The following is a 25,544-nucleotide window of genomic DNA, read 5'->3' as shown; positions in this document are numbered from 1 at the left end:
AATTTAATTATTTTAGTAGAATTCTAACTGAAATTTCTTTCAAGTAACAGTTCTAATTATTTCTGGTCTTAGTGTTAAACTTCACGCTTTAGGGAATTCGCATGGACTGAATTAATTGTCAGTTTGACATTTGCAGTTGTGTACGCATGCTTATCAGTATCTTTCAAACATTTCGACCTTTTTTAATTCAAGAAACCGCATGTAAATGCCCTCCTTTTAGTCTTCTCAGGAATTTTGTTTATCCGTTTGTTTCTGAGTACTCTTTGAAAACTTCGTAGAATCAAGGAAACATTGCAATGTTGTTGACCACACCAAGCTACTGCACACTAATGCATGATAGTGTGCAGTGGCTCAGCCAATCAGATTACAGCATTTTCATTAGTATAGTAGTAGAATTCTACTAAAGAATCTTAGGGTATGACTTGAACCAGAGTATTGGACTAATTTGTGACCCTTCTCTACACCGTAATTTATAGGCCTGGTTCATGCCTTAATTTTCGTGAGTAAAAATTGTCCCCACCCCCTTCAAACAAAGTGTAACTTTATACACGTTTATATGGAAACGTTTCATTCCATCTAACTAATTAGCAAGTGTACAAATGCATTTTCCGGATTCTGATGTAATGCCTCTCATCCTGAACTGCATCCCTTTCAATTTCTTAGGAATTATTTAAATACTTAGCCACCTACTAATAGCAAAAACGAAGTTACTGTTATATAGTTGTATACTGTTATATATGCTGTTTCATATAGATAATGGTGAACAGAGCGTTGTCAGGAAAAGAGTTAAACTAATTAGTAGATATTTTTTTATTAAAATACACGTGATAATAAACCTTGCATTTGGCTTGACTGATTTTTTTCTGACTGATCATGGCCTGCAGTGGGCCAGCTAAAACCACTAACCCCACATGAGTTATTTGTGAGCAAGAGTTATGTTTCTCTTGTCTCAAACTTTTGACACAGAGGCAATCTCGTTCCCAAAGTCTTCATTCCCCTCGACCAGCGGTCAGAAAACAAGAGCTCTGGAAGCAACCATTTTGAAATAACCGAATTCTGCCCATCCTTTTTTACTGTGCAGTGTGCATCTATGGCGCAGGCCTGAAATGGTTGCTCCCAGAGCTCTTAATTTCCGATCGCTGGTCAAGGGGATGACCAAGACTCTGGGAATGAGATTGACACAGAGGCTAAATACCTATCATTGTTACTTATTTCGTCGGGTCCTATTTACTCGAAAGTGGAATTGAGTGGGTAAATTTCGCGAGTCTGAAATATTAGCTAACTAGATATTTTACAAAATTTCAACAAATGGCAATCCGTATTAGCAAACAGGTACTCAGAATCGTAGGCAATCGCGAAAACTGCTCAAATTTAACCCAACGAAAGGAGGAAACAGTACTGAAGGTGTCAACATTATAGATAAATGATAAATCCTTCTAAAAAAATGGAATTCAATTGGAAATCATCTTCAATAACCAATAACCAAAAACGCAATTTTTTACCCGCCATTACCATGAAAGCGTTTGTCACTTTAACTGTGATATGCAATCCAATTGTGTTTGGTTTCGCTGGTAGTGTGGTAAAAGTTGAATTTAAAACTCACAATTTGGAATGATACTACTTTTCTTTGGATCTGAATTTCTAAGTTAGCACCCTACGGACATTATACGACCAAGAAAATTACTTCATTGTGATTGGCTAAGAGCAGGCTAATTTGTCGTCAATTCTTAATTTGCACTGCAGTACAAATCAACGCGTGGGCGTTCGCAATTTTCTCAGTCATATAATAAATAAGTAATTGTATGAGAGCTTGAGCAATTAAGGACTTACACTACTCCTGATATTGGAAAATTCTTTCAAATTGCACTCGCCTAAAGGCTTGTGCAATTTTGAGAGTTTTCAAATATAAGGAGTAATGTAAATTTTATGAATGCACTCGCATTCATACGATCACCTATACTAACACTAACTTCATTCTTCTGGGGTAAATGTTTCAGTCGTCATTGTCATCCATGTCTTGATCAGAGCTTGCTGGTAATGAGGCGTAGAAACGTTTTGCAGTTTCAGATAAATATTTCTGAGCTAGCTTTATACAGTCTTGCTTAACATCATCATGAATGGGTTTCTTTTCTAGTCTCGCTGGAACCAAATGTTCAGCCGCATTCAATTCCACGCCTTGCTTTTTCTTCAGAAACGAGACAATTCTCGGCTTTTCTTTTGTATCCATTGTAAACCTTATAAGTGGGATTTCCGGGTGCCAGCTTAGTTGTAAGTTCTCATCCTGATCGGTTATTTCTCCAGAACCAAAATTGATAAATGTGATCTTCCTTACTTGGAATTTCTCGCGTTCAATGTCCTCGCTTCTAGCAACGCACTTCATTCTTAGAAAGCTTTTATAGTTCATAATCCAATCCAAATTCACCCAGTAACTTTTAACGTTATTTAAGCAGCTGTTTCGTAGTGTCGTTTCCCACTCCTGTGGAGTTTCAATTTTTTCTTTGGTGTTAAAGAATTGCTGAATACAGCCAAATGAGTGTCCCTCCAGTGGGAATTTAAGGTCCACTCTTAGAAACTCTCCCTTTCTAACAATATGGTCTAGAGAAAAAAATAAGTAGGATTCTTTAAACTGAGCCGGCGAGTTACCTGCCCACAGTATAAGCTGATGGAATTTACCGTATTTTTCCTGAAGGCTTTTCAGAAGATAGTTCAGCAGAGATGTTACCTCATTTGAACCACTTCCTCCAATAGATTCATCATAGAAGAAACAATCAATGATGTCCTCATTGGCACAATAGATCCCGAAAAGGTTAGTTAACTTTTGGTGTCCATAAGCACCTATGGTAATCCATTTGGAGAGTTAACACCCTCGGTAACATATTTCAGGCAGGATTTATTATTTATCTTGTTGACTTGTTCAGTTGGCCTTGCACACGACAATTCGCATGCTACGCAAAATGCATAACTGAAAGAGCCCGCATGCGACGTTGTGCACGTAATAACTTCGAGCATAAACTTTAGTAGCTTTTGTCGACGGTAAGTCCGCTCGGTCGGATATAGAGATCAGCTCAACCATATACCCGACTTGTGTGCTTAGAGGACAAAGGGCAAAGCTATTTAGCAACGCTGGTTACGCCGCAAAATTGCAGAAAAATGTTTTGAAATCTTACTTTCATGTACTTTTGCATCAGACCAAATAAAGGAAGAGAGCAACAAAATTTTCTTTTTGATTTCTTTGGAGCAACTTTGAGAAACATTTATAGAAATTGTGGGAAACTTTTTGGGAAATCTTGAGCAACTTGTGGAAAGCCCTAGCTACACTATACAAAATGCATAACTGTAAGAACGTGCGCGCGACAGTGCGCGCGTAATAACTTCGGGCGTGAACGTAACTTCAGTAGCTTTTGTCAACGTAAAGTCTGTTCGGTCGGGTATAGAGATTAGCTCAATCATATACCTGACTTGTGTGCTTAGACAGACCTTAGAGTACCTATAGATTGATTTTTAACGTGTTGCATCCTACTCATCAAGTAAATGCAGAGCGCAGAGGTACAGATGATATTGATTTCCACCTACTTCTGTACAAATTTGATGCGGCAAAACCATGGCAACATATTAAGGAAGGTCATCCTGTTGCAAGTTCAGTGGAAAGAGGGAGAAGAAAATCGAACTCTAACAAGTTAAAAAGGGTCTACCTGCCAAAGAAAAAAGCGTGGACAAGAGGTAAAAATGGAGCTTTTAAAGACTTGTACCAGTTGGAATTCACATGCTGCGACAGTGGTTGTCTCTTAAAAGAAGGCTTATACAATATTAGAAGCATTGCACAACAGCAAAGAAACTTGCTATACCAGAACTGTTATAATGAACTACCTTTTGTCAAAGCTCATGGAATTGAAACTGACAGTCAGTGGCATACAGAAAATTTCGTATCATGTACAATCGCTCAGAAAAGTTTGCAAGACTGCGTTCTGGAAAGTATACAGCATTTCTAAGAGCAAAATTGAAGTTTTGCTTAAAAAGATCGACCAAGACGGGTTGTTCATGGAACCAGACAAAAGGGGAAAGAAGACTCCTCGGAAACTTCTACCCGAAGCGAGAGATGCTGTCATGGACTTCATATTATCTTACGAGGCTACAGAATCACACTATCGGAGAGCAAGAAGTGGGTGCAAGAAATATTTTGATTCTAACATTTCGATGCGCCAAATGTGGTCTGAATTCGTCTGTGAACACCCTAATTTAACAACAACCAGCTTAAAAAACAAAAATAGTGGACCTGTAATTAGTTTTTCAACTTTTAGAAATATATTTAACAGGGAACTGAAAGACGTTCTAAGTTTTAGAAAGTCTAGGGTTGATACTTGTCAAGAGTGTGACAAATGTAAGAACAGGCTTGACAACCTACGATCGTTCAAAAATCGATCTAGCAAGCAAGACAACGAAATTCGTGACCTGATAACTCGTCGGAGCCTACACCTTCGAGAAAGTGAGGTCAGATTTGCGTCCTTGAGATATGATGTCACAGTTCTAGCTGAAAAAGTGTATTGAATGTAGTGAGATAGCTCGGATGAGGAGTTTATCAGAGCTCACAAAATAAACAGGAACAAAAAAAATGTAGATTGTTGTATTGTTAAGTTTTTTCCCAAAAATAACCAGAAACTGAAAATGTTTGAAATTTATTACAAAACCGATCGGATCTCAGTGAAAAATGGGTAAGGGCTCTTTTTGACTGGATATGTTGTATACGAGCACACTGACAAGACTCAACATCTGAGACGTTGTCAGATGTGATACTGTCAAACAAACCACAACTCTTTAAACAATGTGTGGCCATAAATTTACTTTGACTTTTATCCAGAATGCCCCGGGGGGTAATGGCCGGACCTCCATAAATTACTTACAAGTAATTAGTCAACAAGAATTGCAAGCTTGGTTAAGAGGGGATTTATTACGCAACTGAAAATGTTCAGAAAAATGCCACGATCACAAACTGGGGAGACATTGCAAACTTCAAACGTGCAATTCTGACCGGAAGCCGACTAGTCGCATACTCGCGCCTGATGTTAAACAAAACAGAAGGGAAAGAGAGTTGGAAACAAAATAAAAGGAGTGTCTCGTGTGATCAAAGCAAGTTCTTTCAGAAATGCTATTAACACTAACAAAAATCTTTAACAGTGATCGTGCGGGATCATCCTGGACACTGCCCGGTCCAATATTTCAAGAATATTGTGCCAGCAATGAAGCAATCTGATTGACTGATTTGACTTCCTAGCCCTCTAAATTAACTTGGGGGTGAAATATAAACTAGCCATGTAACGCTTTCTCTTGGTATACATTGGAATATCCCACTTGTATTCACTTGGTATATATACCAAGAAAATACAAGCGACAATAGAGAAAGCGCTGCATAAGTGTTGCGTGGGAAAGGATACCCCTTATTCCCTCCCCATTTACACCTGGTATGCAGGATATGAATGAACGAATGAATGAATGCTTTATTTAACGTGGATATACGCTTAGCTTGAGAGCTAGTTTACAGGTGTTCAATCTAATAACTAATGAGAACCTAACAACTAAACAACGATAATATCACAATTCATCAGGTGAAAATCAAATTAAATACTGATTAAAACTATTCAAAACTATTATTACAATATTACTGCCGCAGTCAGCGTTGATCCTAGCAGTATGCAGGACACCTATCATATATGAACGCAGTTAAATGACCTTGCTCTCCATGAGTTCTCATAGCTCAGTGGATAGAGCGCCCGCCCAGTGTTCAGGAGGTCATGGGTTCGATTCCTGTCCAGGACTCAGAATTTTTCTTTGTCCCACGCTCGTGTCATGTTGATTAATTCACCTTCACAATATCAACTTGTTATTACGCTTAACAAATGAACTTAGAATGATTTTCTTTCTAGAACTCTTTCTTGTACTTAAAATAATCAAAGAAAGAACGACAGCTTACAAAGACATAGCAGTAACACCCGGGGGGAGGGGGGTACTTTAGGAACTTCTGAACTCCAGGTAAATTGCTTCTAATTGGCATTTTCAAATAACGAAATTTCTAAAGTGATGCCTTTCAAAATATTAAAGTTAAAAGTGGTCCATTGTGTTTTTCTTTTTTCACCCAAATGCTCTAAGATAGCCATCTACTGTTTGTTGGAAACTAATTATGTATACCAGGAAGACCTGAGCTGAATATAAAACCATTGAAAGATTCTCAAGTAGCTGTTTTGCGATGGGCAAAGCAATCAAATTTTCAGAAAATTCAGCACAACCAGAAGTACATTTTGAGCTCAATCGGGGCGAAATTGTTTTTTGCAAATCTCTTCCAAAAAGGCTGCATGGTCAGTTTGTTTTCTAGCTAGGGCCAATCTATGGACAAAAAATGAGCAAAATCGATTTTTCGACTTATGCTGTCGTTTAGTCCATATTTAAGGACAGTGGCTCTTAAGTCCCTGGAAGATGAAATTGAAAATAAGCTACAAGAAGTTAAAAAGTCACTGAAAAGCAACTGGTGATGTTCTGCACTATCTCTATACCCAAAACATAGGTTTTGACACAAACATTTTGCTTGGTTTGAGGTAAATTGTCATCAAACAGTCCTCAAAATTTCTAAGAAGGGTCTTTGAAAGACCTTGAAAAATCCTTGAATTTTTTGCCTGAAAATCTGTATGAACCCTGTGTTATCCTCTATGCAAATGTTATTCTTGCTGAATGTTCATCTTGCAAAATGACTCAACTGCTTTGTTCCCACCCACCGCAAGGCACTTGAAGCTTGGAGATAAAGCAGAAAAAAGTGGAAGCTGTCCTTCTATATAAACATTTTAAACCTGTTTCTAAACATCTTGGAAGTTTTCTGACTTTCTTGACTTGGCAAAGGAAAGTCTACAAATCCACGAAGTAAGGGAGAAAATAGTACTGAACAGACATTCGATATCTGTCCTTGCAAAGAAACCTGTATTAGTTCAGTTATTTACATGATCTATAGCATCATAATACGCTTGCTCTTTTCCCAAACTGTTTGAGTTGAACATGTTATTGTTAATATAAGTGGGAAATGCAAACTTCTGCAAACGACACTGATATCCACCTTGTTTTTTATAGTAAAGGGGGAAAATCTCAACAGAGATTCAGTAAGGGTCATTTGCATAAACCTGTCTTAGTAGTGTATGATTTACTTCATGTTTCCTCTTTGAGCTTGGTTCGTTCATTAGTGTACGTGAAATTTACAATTTAGTCTACAGACACTATCTTAAGATGCTCATTCTCCCCCCTCCCCAGTTCCTTGATTTCAATTTGTTAGTGTTGGTATAAATAATTGCAAATAAATGGACTTGACTGAGCTTAAAGTGCTGCGGTAAATGCTGCTATTTGCACCAGTTCACCAGTCCCTTACTAAGTGAGTATAAATAAGAGCTCCACATCTCATTTCAGCTCAGTTTGCATAAGAATCCTTTGCTTTGTAACGTCATGTGTCATACCCTATACCGGATGGTCAACTTCTCATCTATGCTGCTTGCATGGTTCCTGACTCCTTCAATTGAACTAACTGCATGCAGCAGTTTATGGAGATCCAAATCCGGCACCCTTACTGGTGCAACTAAACTTTTCGTTGTGATTTATTGGTATCTCATTTTTAAGCCAGCTTGTAGTGGACAAGGACAAGGGAGGCACGGTGGCCTCGTGGTTAATGTACTTGTTTCCTGATCGAGTGGTCTGGGTTAGAGCCCTGCCAGGGACATTGTGTTGTGTTCTTACCCAAAACACTTTACTCTTACAGTACTTCTCTCCACCCAATTGCATAAATGGGTACCAGCAAACTTAATGGTGGGGGTAACCCTGCAATGGACTAGCATCCCATCCAGGGGGGAGTAGAAATACTCCTAGTTGCTTCATGCTACAGAAACCGGAGTAAGCTCTGGCCTGCTGGGCCACTTGGCTCGTATGCAAAATTTTCCTTGTGGTGGAAAAGCAAGATGCAACATAATTCTAGATGAATTTCAAACATATTACAGTGAGTTTGAGAAAATAAAAGCCCTCTGAGAGGACATGTGGTTACTGGATAGTGAATAACCACAATGGTACACGTTTTAGTTTTATTGCAAAATATTTATTTTTAAAGGCAAAATGCTTGACACATATGTGCAATGTGAGGATGGGAAGGCCAGGATGGGAATGGCACTGGACATGGGAAACTTTCGCTAGTCCTGTTGTGTCACCAAAGCCAAAATGTTTTTTCGTATAGGACAGCCATGTCAATTACTCAAGCTACATAAAAGCTTTTCACAAAACCAATGACATCCGGTGGAGCTGGTAGAACTCTTATCCTATTAAGCTTAAATGATGGTAAACAGGCGACACTGAAATTATCTTTACATAAGCCTATATGAAGCAAAAATTTCTGATCTGTCAGTGCTTTAATAATAAAGAATCCAGAATTTCCATACAAAGAGATTTTGTTGACTTGGTTCAGACGGCTTTTTCCAAGCAGAGCATTTCATAATCCTGTTGAGGAATCCTGACTTGGGTGAATAGTTCAATTTCCATTTGTAATTGAAACAAGTATTTATAATGAAACAAACATTACATCTAATTCAAAGTTGTATGAAAAAATTAAAGAAACGTCAAATTGAGAATGTGCATTTATTTGCTTATACAGCAAGCTTCTTCTGACCATTGACAAATTCCCAACATCCGGCCAGCAACTATGCATTGACATATTTTACTTGCTTTCATCTGTACTCTTAGTACATTATGAACCAATAAAAAGAAATGCTCAAGGCTGAAGAAACTGAAACACCATGCCTTTTGATGTGCATATTCAGAGAGATATGGGAGAGCGAGATGATTCCTGAAGCATGGAAGACTGGACTCATTGTCAAATTACCCCAAAAGGGTGATTCAGGTGACTGCAACAACTGGAGAGGCATCACTCTCCTCCCCATTACCAGCAAGGTCTTCAGCAAGATCATCCATACAAGACTAGCTGAAACACTGGATGCATACATCAGGCAGGAACAGGCAGGTTTCTGTCCTGGACACTTGTGCTCTGACCACATTTTCACCCTGAGGCAAATTCTAGAGCAGAGCAAGGAATGGAATGCTCCCCTGTATGCCAACTTTATTGACTTTGAGAAGGTGTTTGACAGCATTTACCAAGAGTCCCTGTGGAAGATATAAAGGCACTATGGAATTCCATCAAAGCTGGTAAATGTAATCAAGATGCTTCACAGTGGCTCCAAGTCCCAGGTTATTTGCAACGCAGCGCTTACAGATGCCTTCAGCGTGACCACAGGTTTGAAAGAAGGATGTATTCTCTTCCCTTTCTGTTTATCTTTGGGATTGACTGGGTTTTGAAACAAGTGACTTGTGGTGGAAGAAGAGGGATTAGACGGACATTGACCAGTGTCTTGGAAGACCTTGATTATGCAGATGATATTGCGCTGTTCGCCCATGTACACCAGGGCATGCAGGCAAACACCAGTGCCTTGGCAACTACAGCAGGGAACTTAGGCCTGAAAATCAATATTAAGAAGACAAGGCATTTGAGAATGAGTGGCAGAACCAATGAATCCATCATGGTGAGTGGGGAAGTGGTAGATGAGGTTTATCACTTTACCTACCTGGGATCTAAGGTGTCCACCAGCAGAGATGGAGGAGAAGAGATCCTAGTCCCGATTTCACAGGCAAGTCAGGCCTTTCCCTCGCTTCAAGGCATTTGGAGATCCAAGAACATCAGCCAGAAGACAAAGATCCAATTCTTCAAAAGCAATGTCTTAAGCACTCTACTGTATGGTGCAGAATCCTGGAAGATGACCAAAACCATCAGCCACAAGCTAGAAATCTTCCAGAACAAGTGCCTACGCAGGAACAGGACCAATCACACAGCAAGTCCGGTGAAAGAAATGGAAATGGATTGGTCATGTGCTGCGCATGCCACCGGCAGCACTACCACAAATTGCCCTCAGGTGGACCCCTGATGGCCGTAGAAAGAGAGATTTCTGGTGGGTGGTTTATCTTTGGTAGCAATTTTAAAGCCAAATGTGTCTGAAGTCAGGTGCCACTGTACCCCAAGAGCTCTCTCTGTAAGGGTGTGGTTGAAGTCCAAATCTCCGATGGACGCTGCCCTATCTGACTAAGGGACAGCTTCAACGAACTTGCCCTCTTTTGACAGCCACTTGGTTAGCCGGAAACCTCCTCGTTTCCAGAGTTGTGATAGCTCACTTGACAGATGGATAGCATCTCCTTCTGAATCAATGGATTTTAAGCAATTATCCACATAGAAGTTTTGCTCCACCATTCTTACAGCCTCACTGCTGAAATCTGCTTGATTATCTGCTGTGGTCTTCTTCAATGCAAAGTTGGCACAGATAGGGCAAGATACAGCCCCAAATAGATAGACAGTCATCATGAACTCTTCTGGCTCTAGATCCAAATTTTCATGAGGCCACCAGAGGAAACATAACACCCTGTGGTCTTCAGGGTTCACATGAACCTGGTGGAACATCGCTTCCACGTCTGACATAAATGCTACCGGATCCTGGAGGAATCTTGTCAATACTCCGACAGGGGAATTTGTTATTGAGAGACTTGCCATGGTACTTGGTGGACCAGTCAAACACAACATGTACCTTTCCTGGTTTTGCTGGATGTTGGACGGCATGGTGGGGGAGATACCATGTCTTTCCTTGTGGTTTGGCTGGCTGGCCTTTAGTTGCATATCCCTTTTTCAAGAGGTCTTCCATGCAATCTTTGTACATGGACCTCAGCTCTGGGTCTCTTGATAGGCACTGTTTTAGCAGCTTAAGGTGATGGTCAACAACTGACCTATTGTTCTCCAAACAACGAGGGTCGTTCTTCCAGGGTAAAGCAAGCTGATAGTGGCCATTCTCCAGATTGATAGAGTCCCCCATTAACTCCATGGTGTGCTCATTGATAGCTGACAGTGATCTAGAATCACTATGCTGAGTCCTTAAATTCCATGTCGCAGTAACTGTGAAACTGTTCTTTTAGCTGCAGGTCGGCCTTTATGAAGTTAGCAGTGCGAGTCTTAGTGTTTGCAACCTTGCCTAGTAGACCATTAACCACCCAACCGAGGGTGGTTCTTGTAGCGTATGGTCCTCTATTCTAACTTGGAATAACATGCTTACGCTCAAAGATTTCTGGAGTGTCGCTGCCAATGAGCAATCTGACATTTGCATCAATATTGGGGATTTTCACTTCTGAGAGATATCGCCACTTTTCAAAAACTTGTTGGTTCGAGACACTTTCAGTAGTAACAGGCAGACTTGGTCTTGTGAATACGACTGGGAATTTGAAGAGATTCTCCTCATCCAAGTCCAGTACTTCTAAACTAACAACACAACAATCAGTTTTGCTGTTCTCCTTTCCCATAGTCTTAATGACAATGTGGTTTTCTTTCCCGACAAGTTCAGTTCCTCTGCTAGCTTCTCTGCACAGAAAGATGCATTAAAGCCATTGTCCAGAAATGCGTAGGTTTGAATCATTCAGTCGGAGCCTTTGCTTTCACTTTAACTGGCAAGCTAGTGAGACCGGTTGCAGATGCTTGAATTTGTTCGTTCTGCAGATCTAGAGCTTCATTTCTTCTATTGACAAAGCCGTTGTGAACCTTCTGATTGTCCACTTGCTGTGTAGCCCTGTACCACTGGCTCTGCTGGCTCCGGAATCGATATTAGCAGTTGGTCCATTATGCTTTGGATGCAAGAAGGAGGAGTGGTTGGTGTGGACATTGCAACCAGTTACGCATCAGAGGCTTTCTTTTGGACAAGAGTTGGAGAAGTGGCCAGGCACAAGGTAGTTATTGTAAATGTTCTTGGAGCCGACAAAATTAAATCTGCCTTTCAAAGATTTCTTCTTAAACTCATCTCAATGGGACAGCCAATGTCAGCCATTACAAAGAGGACATTTCTGGTTGTTAAGATTAACTGGTGTATGGGTTTCCTGCTGTGAGACTGTGTCGATGGCAAAGTTGGAGGCCTTAGGGGGTAGCTTGCCTCTGAACTTCAATCCTCCAGAAGGTACTGGGTTGTCCTTTGTAACATTTCCAAAGATGGTGTGTGGCAGCACGAGCCTTTGGGGTAACGAAATTATCAGTTTGGTTGATCCTGTCAGCAACACCACGCCACTTCAGTTTCAATCCGTATGGCAGCCTGTTAGTGATCATTTTTAGGGTATCTGAATTCTCCACTTTGTTGAGATAGCCCATTTCCTTTAGAGTAATGTTGCAGCCAGTGAGCAGAATCGAGAACCACCGTAGTGCAGAGCTATCCTCTGCTTTTATGGGTGGTCCCTTTGTTAACTTGTTAACATAGGCAGTAGCAATTCGGCAGCTTTGACTGTATTGTTTCTTAAGTAAACTTCTAGCTTTCTGATATCCTTCCTCAGGTTTCATAGACAAGCAGCTGGACACTAACTCTTGTACTTCTCCGGATGCATATTGTATCAGGTAGTACAATCTTGCGCTATCACTGGTGGTTTTGCTTTCGATTATGTTTTGGAAGGCTCGTATGAATCCCCAGTACTCAATAGGGTCTCCGCTAAAAGTAGGCACCTCTCTGGCTGAGGCAGTGTCCAGGCAAGTGTGCTCTCTTGTTGTCACTGAAGTAACTGTTGCATCATGGAATTCTGCTGGCTTTGAGCAACTAGCAACCTTTCAAGAAACGTGTCAGGCGGGCCATAATCCTCTTTTGCAGGTTCCTCTTTAACAGTAAGCAACAAAGACAGCTTGACTACTGGCTTCAGGTCATCACATGGTCAAGTGTTGGCATTCGGATTGAGAGGTTTGCTAACTTTAGGAACTTCAGTAAAATTCTGGGGCCTATTTTCAGTTGAATCCAATGTCAGCTCGTTTTTTGGCAGTCAGGATTCTGATGAGCAACCGTTTACTACACCTTTGAAGTATATAGGCTGGTTGGCAGCTGGTTCTAAAGGTCTAGGGGCTGCCATATGATCTGCCTCTGCTTCTGTGTAGACCAACTTCTCAGCTTGCGCCTTTCCAAGTTCTGTTTGGAGTTCCAAAGGTCTTCATTGTTGGATGCTTAGGTCTTCCTTTTGGAGGGCGTGGAACCTTTCAAGGCTCACAGCTTCGGCTTGTAAAACTGCTTGTTTAGCGGCGGCCTTCGTCTAAGCAGCTGAAATATAACTCGCAAAAGAACTTGCGTGGGAACCAATAGACAAACTTTTTCTCAATTAGTGAGATGACTTTGAATTGGCACAAGAACCGGCGTTGCTAATTGAATCCTCAGAATGTAACTCTTGTTGAGACTGTAGTAACCTTGTTTCAATACATGTTGACAAGATCCAATTACCGACATCGTGTGCCAAATCCATTCCTAAGAGAACTGAGGCATCATAATAATCATTTGACTCTTTCATTTTCGTTTTGTCACGAAGTTGAGAATGATAAGCGGCATGGGCTTACTTAAACTCTTGTAAGAGTTGTTTGAATTCTTCGATTTTGTCCATTACTAGATCGTAGTTGTTAGAATTCAGCATCAACCCTTTTATTTTGTTTTGGGCTTTAGTAAGAATTCCCTTCTTAGAACTTCTGCTCCTTTTAAGCAGTAGGAGTTTTTCAGGTCAAACTCCGTCCCAGTCGAGAGTAACATTTTTTAGCCTGACTCTAGAAATAGTTGGAGGTGATTCATGTTCACTATCTGTGTTTTGTTCACTTTCTCTGTCGGCCATAAGTGGTGTAGAATTTCAACGTGCTTGTTGTGGAACGCGATAGCTTATTGCATAAATTGAAGTGAACAACACATGTTTCCACTGTTACATTAGCTAATGCAGCCAAAGTCTTTTTAAAGGTAGAAATCCTACGATAAATGATGAACAACGCTAAACTTTGTGTCAAATTCGAACTGATGTGACTTTCCAGGAGCGAAGCCATATGTAGACTAAGACTTAAGCCCAGGAGCTTGAAACACTCAAACGCACATTGTAATGTAATTCCAAAGAAACCAGGTCACAGTAGAATCAATCGTTATAGTGTTTATTGGAAGGGAGCAATGAATCAACAATATAGGAATCAGGATAACAAAATAGAGATGTACTTGTGATGTGAAGTCGTAGTTATGGTTGTGGTTGTGATTGTGTGGTTCGAACTAAAAGCAAAATGATACAAAAGGCTTATGCAAGCTAATACTAGCTAAGATACAAAACACAAATTAAGGATACTGATGGAACATAGATCTTGAACTATTACGACACATTTATGACTAAAGATATGTAGACTTACTTTGATCTTGCTCCCGCAAGGGTAGCAATTGAAGAAACGATGGCTTAGAACGATAGCAATGACAGCGATAGCATAAAATAGCAAGAACGTAGATGGTGCAACTAAACTGATAAAAACGAGGTGTCTCTAATTACATGATTCCAAAGGTTATATTACGAAACTTGCATTGATCACAGCAATCACAGCATGAATAGCAAAAACTTAAAGAATGTACAAAATCATTAATGAGTAATAGTTATGTCAACAAAACAAAGAACAAAACGAGTTATGAATGTAACATAAAGGTCATTGCATAATAGTTTGGCAAAAGTTGAGGGTCAGGCAAATGAAGTTTAGTAAACTGTAGACGTGGTGATTTACTCAAATATAAACTAAATGTTGAAGTCATTGAAATAATGTTTAATAAAAAGCAGGAGTGTTTTATCACGTTTAAAACTTGAGGTGCAGCTGAGTGTTTTAGACTTAATAAAGCACGAACTGCTAGTTTATTGAACGGCTTCAAAAACTTGCGATGTAGATCTTTACATTATTATTATTCAATTGATCAGCTCACAGATAACAGACATGACACAAATAATTATTTCAATGCATTGCAATATTTTACTTTCTTAAAATCTTACATTGAACTTCTAGTTTAAGCTGTTGTAGCTGTTTAGTTGGATTTGTTTTATAATAATAAAGTATTCTTAAATGAATTAACAATATACAGGGAAAGAGTACTCTCTTCTGATTTTCAAATTACAGTGTGGCATGAAAAAATCTACTATTTACTGAATGGAGATGAAATCAAAGACGTAAGACAGGTATAAAAAGAAAACACTACATTCCTGCATTGTTATGGAAAAGTACTATACATGAAATACCAGATAGGAATTGAACCAAGGCCTGCCAAAATTTGTTTTTAGCAGTAAATTTTGAAAAAATTCAAACCGGCTGAGTTTGTTCATGTGAAAATGCAAGAAAATGTGACACTGTTATAATATTATATCATAGCTGGGGCAGTGCGGTCACATGTAGATGGAAGTATTTTACAAAGATACTGTAGCTCTGTTTTGGTCCAAATATTCAATTCCATGATGTGACAGTGCCCCTTTAGCAACTTGGAATTAATTTGCAGAAGTCTCATCTAACTTAAAAAAAAATACTTTCTTGTGAAAATTAATTTCATACTGACTTTGAAACTTTCTCTGAGCCTGCAGGCAGCTGAGAGCAGTAAGAGGAGGCTGTATTTCTTACAGTACATTCAACACCTCTGACTGGGACAAGAACTGTACAGTTAATAATACTACAAATCAAGTGTATTTTTTGGGAGTAAGAAGAATGCCATCTTTTGCTGTTTCCATCGTATAAGAAATTGATGTGTCCCACTCAAGCAGATAGTGCAATTTTGAGAACTTCACTCATATTTTTGTACTCAGGCTAGTTTATGTGACTTCCTATACATATACAGTTCGTAGGCAGGGCCCTTGATACATTATTGTCAGTGTGTTTTGGGGTGGACTCTTCATGAATCCCTATTCCTGCACATGAAACAAGCAACTATTGATTCTGTATTGCTACTATATTTATTAGTTGAGGAATATTGGAATTCTGTGGGAGTAATATTTAGAAAAAATGTGGACTATCTAGAGAAAATCTCTGGAATTCTTTGTGGGTAAACAGAAATTGTAGGAAATTCTTCAATAGTAAACACATACATAACATTAAGTGCATTTCTTGGGGGGAACCCATGTCTGACCAGTACATTTTAACGGATTTATTTACAGATACATACCGTAGTTTCTCGGTTATAAGGCGCACGGTTTTTTCGAGGAAAATCTGTTTTTGCTTGGGAAGTTTTTGCCAAAATTGGGGTGCGCCTTATAGCCGAATATTTTCGCGCAAAAAAATCTAACGACAGCAATTTTACCGGAACTTACAGTTAAAACTAGACAAATAAAAGACACTAAACATTGGTCATTGACTTTTTTAAGATTTGGTGGTTCTGAAAAGAACCGGGTGGCTCTGAAAAGAGCTGTTGTTGTTGTTTTGAAATTTATTGATGTCTAGTCTTCCTCCTCGCTATCCGTGTCAAACTCATTCTCCAGTTCATCATCTGCTTCCTCGTCTCCAGCTTCTTCTTCGTCCCACACAGCTTCGTCCTCGGTGCCGTCCAGAGCATTTGATATTCCACAGCACTTGAATGAGTTCGCGATCAAATCAGCGGGTATCTCTTGCCATGCCTTTTGGATCCACTGCAAAACCAGTTCTTTGCTCGGCGCACGCTTCTTCCCCGACGGAGTGTAACTGAACGGACCGTTCACCATCCAAGTCTGGTATTGGGATCGCACCTTGGTCTTAAAAGGTTTGTTGATACACTTGTCCAGGGGCTGCAACACGGGCGTAAGTCCACCCGGAATAACTGCGACTACTACGTTTCGCCTCGCCAGAAGATCTCTCACGGCGTTTGTCAAATGCCCACGGAATGAATCCCACACGAGGAGAGCTCTTTGGTCTGGGGTGTACCGAAGATTGCGTCAAATCCACTCCATTACTCCTAGAAATTAATAAGAAATACAGTCTTAGAATGCTAGAAAGCTTTATTATCAAGGCCGCATTGTGTTAAACAACTGCACGAGAAAAGCTAACAAACTGAAATTTGCATACGCGCGTACGTGCTAAACAGCACGTGCTAGGTAACACGATACGTCAACAATGAAATTTGAATCTCGTTTCTGAGAAACAAGAAGTGTACTCGTCTCGCTCGCTTGTTGAAAAGATACTGCTCAGAATAAACAGTGTTTTAGCTTACCTTCTTCGTCCATCCAGCCCTTCTTGTGAACGGAGACCTGCATCCTTGGTGGCACGTTGATTTTCAGCTGTCGAACTCCTTTGAATATGACCTTCGGGGGAAGTTTCTCGCCGTTCGCTTTCACTGTTAGTGCAACTGTGAAACTCTGCTTGTCGGCACCGCATGACAACACTGGAACTGTTCTATTCTCGGTGAACTCCAAGGTTCTGGATCTCTGGTTCTCGGATCGTTGAATATTTATTAGAATCTTTATAAAAAACGAAATATGTCTCCTGAGCAGGAAAGCTGAAATTAACGTGTATGCGTTGTTTGTTTACACGCAAGTTTATCATTAGAGGTGCGAACTTTTAGCTTTTGTTTTCGTGTATATCATTAAATGTGTGACTTTTTCACTTTTGTTGAAATTTGTTCATGTTTACAGAGAGTTCGCGTGCTAATTGTGCCAAGAGAATAAAATTTTATCTTTATGAACTCTTCATTTCTTGGTGCGTCTTATAACCGAGTATTTTCACATAATTTTCAGTTTGGGAACTTTGCATGATTAAGTTGCCAAGTTTGGGGTGCGTCTTATAGCCGAGTGCGCCTTATAACCGAGAAACTACGGTATGTACAGAAACAGTGAAAAGCCATATGCATCATTCCTTGACCAAGGAGATACACTACAAATGAACACAGACTTGGATACTAAAAATATCTGTCCAAAATCAAAAACAGGCATAGCCTGTTCCAGGTGTCCTGGGCATCATCTGATGCTATTGCACAAAGAGAACAACACAGGAGGAATAATGGTACAAGTGGCAATGACAACCAGGCAAATTCCCCTTCTACTGCCGTGGGAACAGGTATAAGGACATAAACCACCAATTATCATCAGACTTTAGTGAGCACAACTGAGGTTCATGCCACACAAGCCTGAGTTTTGTTGAATGTAGCTCCTGTGACTGTCACTGCTGAGAATGACAATTCCCTTTCTACATATGCATCCCCAGGCAATGGCTGCACTGACACTCTTATCGATCCCCAGCTTGCAGATCAGCTCAATCTAGAAGGAACTTTGCAACAAATTGGTATCAAGACTATTAGGAAGAGCAAGGAATTGATCGAAAGTCAACGGGTACTATTTACTCGCAGTCCCGTGGACGGATGTCGCAGAGATATTGAGGCCAATGAAGCCTATGTACTCCAACACTTAAATCAGTCAGGGCAGATTTTACCAGAGACTGTGGATGTTTCGGAGTATCCACACTTGAAAGACCTGACATTCCCAGATGTCAACATTAAGCGAGTATCGATAATCATAGGGAAAAATGTACCTGTTGCACATTTACAAGATGACGTCATGATCCCACCAGACAACAGCGATCCTCTTGGTTATTTGTTTCCACTTAGCTGGAGTATTGCAGGCCCTTTGACTTGCAATGACAGAGGACAAATATCAGTCATCTTTCTTTCAGTTGGTATTGAAGATCAAATTGAACCCTTCTAGAAAATTGAGGACTACAGAACCTTAGAGGCAGATGACAAACCACTGTTAATTGAGGACAAGCGAGACACAACAAGATTTGTAGATGGCCATTGTGCAGTTGGTCTCTTGTGGAAGGAAGATCAGCCACAGTTACCCAACAACTGCACTCTGGCTGAAAGATGAGTGGAGCTGCTTAGGCATCAGCTAAGAAAGCCAGGAAATGATGAAATTGCCCCAAAGTACAGAACATATCAAAAGTACATATCAAAAGGCTATGCCTATAAGTTAACCACTGAAGAAGCAGCTAAAGAGAGTTCACATACCTGGTATTTACCCCACCATCCAGTGATGAATCCCAGCAAACCTGGAAAACTTTGTATTGTCTTTGATGCAGCAGCAGAATATGAAGGCACATTCCTCAACAAAGAGCTTCTTCAAGGCCCGAACATGACCAATAGTCTTGTTGGAGTACTGTGGCCCTTTTGCAGTGGAAAGATTGGACATACAGGTGAAATGAAAAGAGCTTTGTGTGAATGAAGCATATTAAGGATTTTTGATGTACTATGGCAGGAGAAAGTACATGTTTTTTAAATGACATACATGTTGCTATATCACTGATCTTGTAATTTGCTCGTGTAAGGTATTTAAAAAATGCTTTTAGAGGGTTTTCCAACAAAAATAGGAAAAATAGAGACCACTGTTTTTTCAAAAAAAGAAATGTAAATGATAAAAATATTTCAAATTTTTGCACAGCCACATGTCTTGATTATTGCATGCAGTACTTTGATACTATCAACTTTTTTCACTAGCAAACAGTCTAGCAAAAATGAGCAGAGGTTGATTGTAAACAATTTTTAGGTTTACAATGCATTAATTCAAGAGGGTATACAAGAAAGTAGGTATACATTCTGTGGAGCAAATAGAAAAGTCCATTCCTGATAGTTCTGGGAAGAATTGGTAGATTACATTTAACTGATTGACAGTGAGTGCAGCTTTGGAGCCTTTCCCAAAATACATTGAGGTCAATGAAACAAGTTCCATCTGGAATAGCTTCTTCTCTTTCAGTGGCAGCCTGTTATATAACACAAAAATGGATGGTTCTGATAATTTCACCTCTGTGTATATAAAATTGTAAAGTGCCCATACCTCAGTACTCCTTGTTTCTCATTTAGAGGGCAGTTTGTTTTTGTCAGTACATTTTTCAAACTCCAGTTTGCTTTTAGCGATGTAGTTTCGATATCCACGTCTCATGTGGTCCAGATTTTTTTGAGTTCCTTTTGTCCTGGGTTTCACGAGAAGACACTGACTGACAAATGATGAAGACAGTGAATTACCTTTTTCTTTATTTACCAAAACAGGGTCCCATGCAACGAAAAAAGTTGCATTTCGAGCTTCCAGCAATTTTGTGAATTTTTATTGGGACGATGTTATGAAACAGGGAAGCCATGTTTGCTTCTATTTTTTCGCGTGGATGTCGCATGGATTTAAAATCTCCTGCCATACTAGTGCCCAGCTTGCGGGCGGTCTTAAAACTCTAGGGAGCCTCCTTAACAGCTCATCCCTTCTAACCTTCCGTTATGAGCTTACTTCTTTATCTTCAGAAGGAAAGAGGCATGATGCTGCAATGCTTGCTAATTCTAACCTAATTAACGCCTTGGAGCAGTATGCTGTATCTCCAACCGGACAGACAATGTGCATATATGGGGACCCCACCTATCCTCTAAGAGTAAATCTCATGGCCCCGTTTAGAGGTGCCGCCCTAACAGCACAGCTTTCAACAAATCTATGTCCAATGTACAAACGTCTGTTCAGTGGTTGTTTGGAGACACTGTTGAGTATTTCAAGTTTATGGACTTTAAGAAAAACTTTAAAATCAGTCCTAGCTCAATTGGAAAATTATATGTTTTATGTGCCCTGTTCAGGAATGCATCAACTTGCCTTTATGGGAATTTGACATCAAGCTTCTTCAAGCTAGATCCACTACACTTGAATATTTGCTTGAACAAAATTTTATTTACATTTCCATGGAAAGTTCTTAACATTTAAATAATTTCAGGACAAATTTAAGATCAAGTGTAATTTCTTAAACTACCTAGAGGTTGTTTGTGCAATTCCCAAGCATCTACTACATAAGGCAAAATCCTTAGGCAGGCGAGAAAGCCTTACAGCTGATAAAACAACCTTTCTCCTGACGCTGTCATTAAATATTGATCTTTACAAAATGAAGTGCAAAGATTACAATTGGCTCTATATCAATGGTACTACCTGTACTGCCACAGGACCTAAAAAATGGGAAAAAGAACTAAAATCAGGGAATATTGGGAGGAAGGCAAAATTTAATAACATTGGAACAATATGCCATCAAAACAGATTATGAGAATTCTATTTTAAGTTACTCCATAGACTAACTGTTACTAAGAAGGAGCTGTGCATCTATGGTGTAAATGATGAAAACAGTTGCCCATACTGTAAAGAGCCAGACTCTTCTCCATACTACTGCCACTACACTCAAACGTTTTATGTTAAAGGCCCAGTTTCACCCTTAATGCATTGCGCGCCTCTCCCTTCACTAATGAATTTTGTGTAGTTGAAAATTATCTGTGAAGTGAATCACTCCAAAATCCATTTCAATCCGTGGTTATTTTTCCATGTCAGTTTCTGTAATTAATGTAAATAGGTTTCTTTGTTATTATATTCTTCCTTTTCATCGATATTTCGGATAAAGTTTTTAAATAAGATGTTCAGTTCGATCATTTTGTGTGAGCATCTAGCTGTGGCGTGACTGAGATCAGTAATGGCGGATAAGGAGAGAACTGCGCACGTTGGAAGGCCCCATTTACCGGGTTCTGCTAAGTATATTCGTCTTCGCCAGTCTGTATTTAATCTTTGGAGAGAGAAGAAAGACATTCTGGGGAAGTTCACAGATAGCGAATTTGCAGAATATCTTCTACATCGAAGGTAAGCTTGCTTTACATAAGCTTTTGACTGCGTATAAAAATAAACGTTCTTGTTGTTTGGGCAATGGAACCTAAGCTTATATTGCTGCTACTGAGGTGGTAACTTATGCAAATTTGTGTTTGTATTTTGCTTTAGAGCTGACGGAGACCCTTCTCCCGGTGGGGATGAGTTACCTTCGTATGATCTTGGTAAGCATACACAACTTGTGGAAATAAGTCTTCACACCGGCGGTTACCTTTGTCTCCCTTTATCTCAGATCATAAAAAGTGTTGAAATTTGTTTTCGTTATTCTCTTCTTGTAGTTGTCTTAGCAGCCCGTATTTTTTCTTTTATAACTTGATTTATTACATTAGAACATGTTAAAAAAGCCTTGGTGTCACTGTCTTTTTCAGGCTCTATTGCACCTCTAAGTTCGACCCCTGTTCGTGTGATGCCTCGTCGGCAGCGTCCTCTTGATTCTCCAAACCTCTCAAACTCATAAGTCCATCTCTTTTTGTATTTAAGGTCATTTTGCTAAAGCTTTTTTTGTGTAAATGTTGTTGTAAAAATATGGACTAAAGAAGACTAGAGTGACTAGTCAAATAGTTTGAAGCATTATTTTTATAAGCTTACTGGTTTACTGTAAAATATGTATGGGTTATCGACCAAGTGTAAGGTCAAGATGGCTGGATATTGGCCAAGTTCTTTTTTTTTGTGTGTGTGTATGGACCAAGACAAAGTCAAGGTCCATAAACTCACAAAAAAATAAATGAGTCCAATAGCGAGCCATCTTGACCAAACAAAGAAAAAAAAAGGATTTATTATTTTGCTTTCGGTGAAATTTTTCTTGCAGGACGCAGCGGGTAGTCCTGAGCGGCCAAAATAGTTCCATCAATATTTTCATGATAGTACACGATAACAAATTTTGTGTTGTCCCTAGGAATGTTGATGTAACAGGTGTGACCTCTGTTGGTGAATGCACATCCATGCAGAGTGTTCAGTTGCAGAGAGCAAACATCTCCTTTGGCACAGTTGTTGGAAATCCCTTTTCAGTGTTGCGACAGGACGGAGACATAAATGATGGTGATGATGGTGATGATGCTGCCTCAGTTGGTTCTGACAACTCCACAAGTCACTAATTATTTTGGGGTTAACAAGTGCATTGTCATTGAAATATGAATGATTCATATTTGCTTGATGGTACATTATCAGTTTGGTTTCTAAAAGTTGTTTTGGATTCTGTGTTACCTATTTTCTGTCAAATATATTACATACCAAAATACTTATATTTCTTTGAGATACCGATAAACTATTGTTGTTGATGATGTTGTTTTGCTGAAAATTGTGACTTGATCTATGTTAATGTCCATTCTTACTTTCTTTGGTAGGATGCACTCTGTTATTGATCAGCTGAGATGCAGTGACACCGATTCTGATGACAGTGATGAGCTTGACAGTAGCGATGAAGATGATAACTGTTTTGATTTAAGGGTTAATGGCACAATGCAGAGGTGAGTACCATTATTTCTTTCTAGTTTGCTCTCTATTCAGTAGCTGTAATGAATGAGGTGCTGCTCAAAGGTACATTAGCACAATGAGGATTCAATATTATTGTAGAAAAGTGTAGTTGCTATTCTGCTGAACTCTGTCTTATACCTAGTGTCAGTATTTTAAATTGTAAAAGAAGTTTTCATTTTTTGGGTAGTAATTAAGAGCAAATCAAAACAGCAACTGAAAATTATGAATGTAGGAATAAGGAAGGGTTTCTACATACAAGTTGCACAAGTTGATTTTTTCTTCATTTGCTTATAGTCATGAATTGGAACTTGACAATGATGATGACACCAAGTTGGTTTGTGAAGATATGGAGATAAGTGCTGCCAAGATTGTGGTATAGCCATTGAGTCAGCACCAAATGAAGAGCCATCTACTTCTAGGAAAGTTATTGACAACAGGGAGAAGCTGTTACTTGACTTAGAAAATTCATTGGCCAAACTGACTTACATCAGTAATGAATTAAAAGAATTTGCAGTTCTTCATGAAAGAAGTCGCTTCATTGTTTCAGCGGAAAAACTACTGGAGCTGGCTGGGTCTAACTGCACAGTGGAGACTGATGGGCATGTGTGCAGTGGCCCAATGACCCATGAGACCAAGACTGGGAGTGGGAATCTGGAGTTGCTCTCAAAATGTACCAATGGCCACAGCAAAAAGTGGGTGTCCTCCGAGGTGCTTACCCAAAAAAGGAATCAATCTATTTATCTAAATGATTCCTTGTCGCCTGCAGTGATTATCATCTCAGGCAACAACTACGAGAAATTCAGCCTGCTTTGTAAAGCCCTTGGCCTAAATGTGGTGGGACGAAACACATTTATGCGTTTCCAGAAGCATTGTGCTGCGCCAGTGGTGGAGGAGGTATGGATGGAAATGAATGAGATAGTGAAGAAGCTATTTGAAGAGTATGAGGATGTGTGCCTATGTGGAGATGGTCGAAATGACTCCCCAGGTCACAGTGCCCGCTACTGCGTTTACACCCTCATGGAGCAATTCACCAACATTGTAGTCAACTTTGAAGTCATAGACAAAAGAGAGACTGGAGGCAACTCCACTGGAATGGAAAAAGAGGCACTGAGAAGGTTACTGAAGAGAATGGCAACTGTATTTCCATTTGACGAAATAATGACAGATGCCTCCCCAACAATCATCAAACTTGTCGGGGATTTAAAAGGTGTCTAAATCAATGATAAAATTTTGTTTGCCAAAACCTAAGTGGTTGTCTCTAGAGGAGGTCCATTTGCTGGCCTCAATTTTTCATATATACAAGTGGGATCCATAAAACCCTACCTGAGGGAAAAAAAAAAGAAATTGTCACAAATTCTCAAAAACAATGCAACATGATTTTAGTGTATTCTTATTTGGTATATGACCCTTTTCTTCCACTAGTTAGCTTTTGCAACAGTTGATGACAACAAATCTTTATTTTGTACTCTCTCAGATTTACAAATATAAGAAGAAAAAACAAATACCAATAAATCGGTTAAGAATGGCTGACTGTTAGGATCGAGAAACGCCGGTCAACGTCCCATTTGACAAATCGCTCATATTTTGCCCAAAGATACCCTTAGGTGACCTAATTCTAAAAATCATATTTAAAGGTTCCAGCGAATTTTTATTTTTCAGAAATTCGCGAAAATTTGAAAGCGCGGTCAAAGTGCGGTTTTTCGTGTAATAAAATGACCGAAATAAGGTGCGAGGACGAAGCGCTGCTTAAGTCTTAAAATAAACTCAATTGACTTCAAACTTCACACAAATGTGGAACAACCACTCTAATTTATTCCTCGCTTTAAACTAGTCTCAGATATGTTGATATAGTGGTTTTCCGAACCATTTTAAAAACAGCTATGAAGCGTGTGGAAAATAACGGCAAAATATAGCTCATGTTTAACAGCATAAAAATGCATCTGGTACCTCACTTTCCGATTATTTTACTTTACAGCCTTAAAATATCATTATTAAAGATATACCATGCCAAGTTTCATGCTCAAACTCGCAGTATTTCCCTTTGTGAAAAACGAAAATCTATGTCAATGTGTTGGGCGCAAATAACACGATAATTATGCACAAACCAGAGACAAATCAATTTCAATGGCGAAAGTAAAAGGCTATCATTAATTAGAATCCCGTCAATTCACTGCTATCAGTAGAAACATAATGTCCACTGCATAAAAACTGTTTTCAGACGTTTTCGAACCCTTGCGCGTTAACTTTGTTTAATTTCGTGTCCGCCGTCATGTCTAGTTTGTCATCGCGTGTATTTCCTTAATGTCAACAACACGTGAATGGTTGTCATAACAAACGCAAGAGATTTCCTGGAACCTTAATGTTTTCGATTCACCAAAACGCTTTAAGTTCGTTAAAACACAATAATGGGTCAACTTGGAATGCTTTTTAGCATCAAGGACGTCAAAGGACTGTAAATTAATCGAGTTGAAATATCTTGAAGCAAATCAAAATCGCGCCCTTATTCTAATTTGGTAAACAGCCGATCTCCGTTCAAGTTCAAGAAGTCGAGAGGTTAATCCGGCAATGTATTA

The 25,544-nt window shown here is 39.5% G+C and overlaps 4 protein-coding genes across 7 annotated transcripts; 2 read left to right on the top strand and 2 right to left on the bottom strand.

Moving 5' to 3' along the window:
• Positions 1–12,001: 12,001 nt before the first annotated feature.
• Positions 12,002–13,337, bottom strand: LOC145501417 (uncharacterized). Its single transcript, XM_081480901.1, has 2 exons — positions 13,332–13,337; positions 12,002–12,673 (listed from the first exon to the last, which is right to left on the bottom strand). Exons 1-2 carry the CDS (start codon positions 13,335–13,337, stop codon positions 12,002–12,004), a joined length of 678 nt encoding a protein of 225 aa, XP_081337027.1.
• A 3,260-nt stretch (positions 13,338–16,597) lies between these two features.
• LOC145501137 (uncharacterized) lies at positions 16,598–17,215 on the bottom strand. Its single transcript, XM_081480693.1, has 2 exons — positions 17,052–17,215; positions 16,598–16,796 (listed from the first exon to the last, which is right to left on the bottom strand). The coding sequence occupies exons 1-2, from the start codon at positions 17,213–17,215 to the stop codon at positions 16,598–16,600; spliced, it is 363 nt and encodes a 120-aa protein (XP_081336819.1).
• A 3,461-nt stretch (positions 17,216–20,676) lies between these two features.
• Positions 20,677–23,324, top strand: LOC145500569 (uncharacterized). Of its 4 annotated transcripts, none has more exons than XM_081480090.1 (5): positions 20,677–21,474; positions 21,610–21,662; positions 21,867–22,536; positions 22,842–22,964; positions 23,266–23,324. In XM_081480090.1, the coding sequence occupies exons 1-3, from the start codon at positions 21,311–21,313 to the stop codon at positions 21,953–21,955; spliced, it is 306 nt and encodes a 101-aa protein (XP_081336216.1). In that variant the 5' UTR covers positions 20,677–21,310; the 3' UTR covers positions 21,956–22,536; positions 22,842–22,964; positions 23,266–23,324. The 4 variants fall into 4 exon arrangements, with proteins under 4 accessions (XP_081336216.1, XP_081336215.1, XP_081336214.1 ...); XM_081480089.1 differs by having other exon boundaries at positions 21,867–22,653; XM_081480088.1 differs by having other exon boundaries at positions 21,867–22,964.
• LOC145501416 (uncharacterized) lies at positions 22,843–24,382 on the top strand. Its single transcript, XM_081480900.1, has 2 exons — positions 22,843–22,964; positions 23,316–24,382. The coding sequence occupies exons 1-2, from the start codon at positions 22,843–22,845 to the stop codon at positions 24,184–24,186; spliced, it is 993 nt and encodes a 330-aa protein (XP_081337026.1). The 3' UTR covers positions 24,187–24,382.
• The last annotated feature ends 1,162 nt before the right edge of the window (positions 24,383–25,544 follow it).

The sequence above is a fragment of the Orbicella franksi genome, chromosome 10 (genome assembly GCF_964199315.1).
Source record: "Orbicella franksi chromosome 10, jaOrbFran1.1, whole genome shotgun sequence".
Classification (NCBI taxonomy): domain Eukaryota; kingdom Metazoa; phylum Cnidaria; class Anthozoa; order Scleractinia; family Merulinidae; genus Orbicella; species Orbicella franksi.
Note: the sequence above shows the minus strand (reverse complement) of the source record. Positions and strands in the feature narration are given on the sequence as shown.

Excerpts from the sequence above, each read along its gene's own strand:
- LOC145500569 (XM_081480087.1), top strand. The coding sequence starts at position 21,311 with ATGGCGGATAAGGAGAGAACTGCGCACGTTGGAAGGCCCCATTTACCG. Across the intron at positions 21,475-21,609 it reads GAATATCTTCTACATCGAAG|AGCTGACGGAGACCCTTCTC; the intron begins GTAAGCTTGCTT and ends ATTTTGCTTTAG.
- LOC145501416 (XM_081480900.1), top strand. The coding sequence starts at position 22,843 with ATGCACTCTGTTATTGATCAGCTGAGATGCAGTGACACCGATTCTGAT. Across the intron at positions 22,965-23,315 it reads GTTAATGGCACAATGCAGAG|ATATGGAGATAAGTGCTGCC; the intron begins GTGAGTACCATT and ends TGGTTTGTGAAG.
- LOC145501137 (XM_081480693.1), bottom strand. The coding sequence starts at position 17,215 with ATGCGGTGCCGACAAGCAGAGTTTCACAGTTGCACTAACAGTGAAAGC. Across the intron at positions 16,797-17,051 it reads GGGCTGGATGGACGAAGAAG|GAGTAATGGAGTGGATTTGA; the intron begins GTAAGCTAAAAC and ends ATTAATTTCTAG.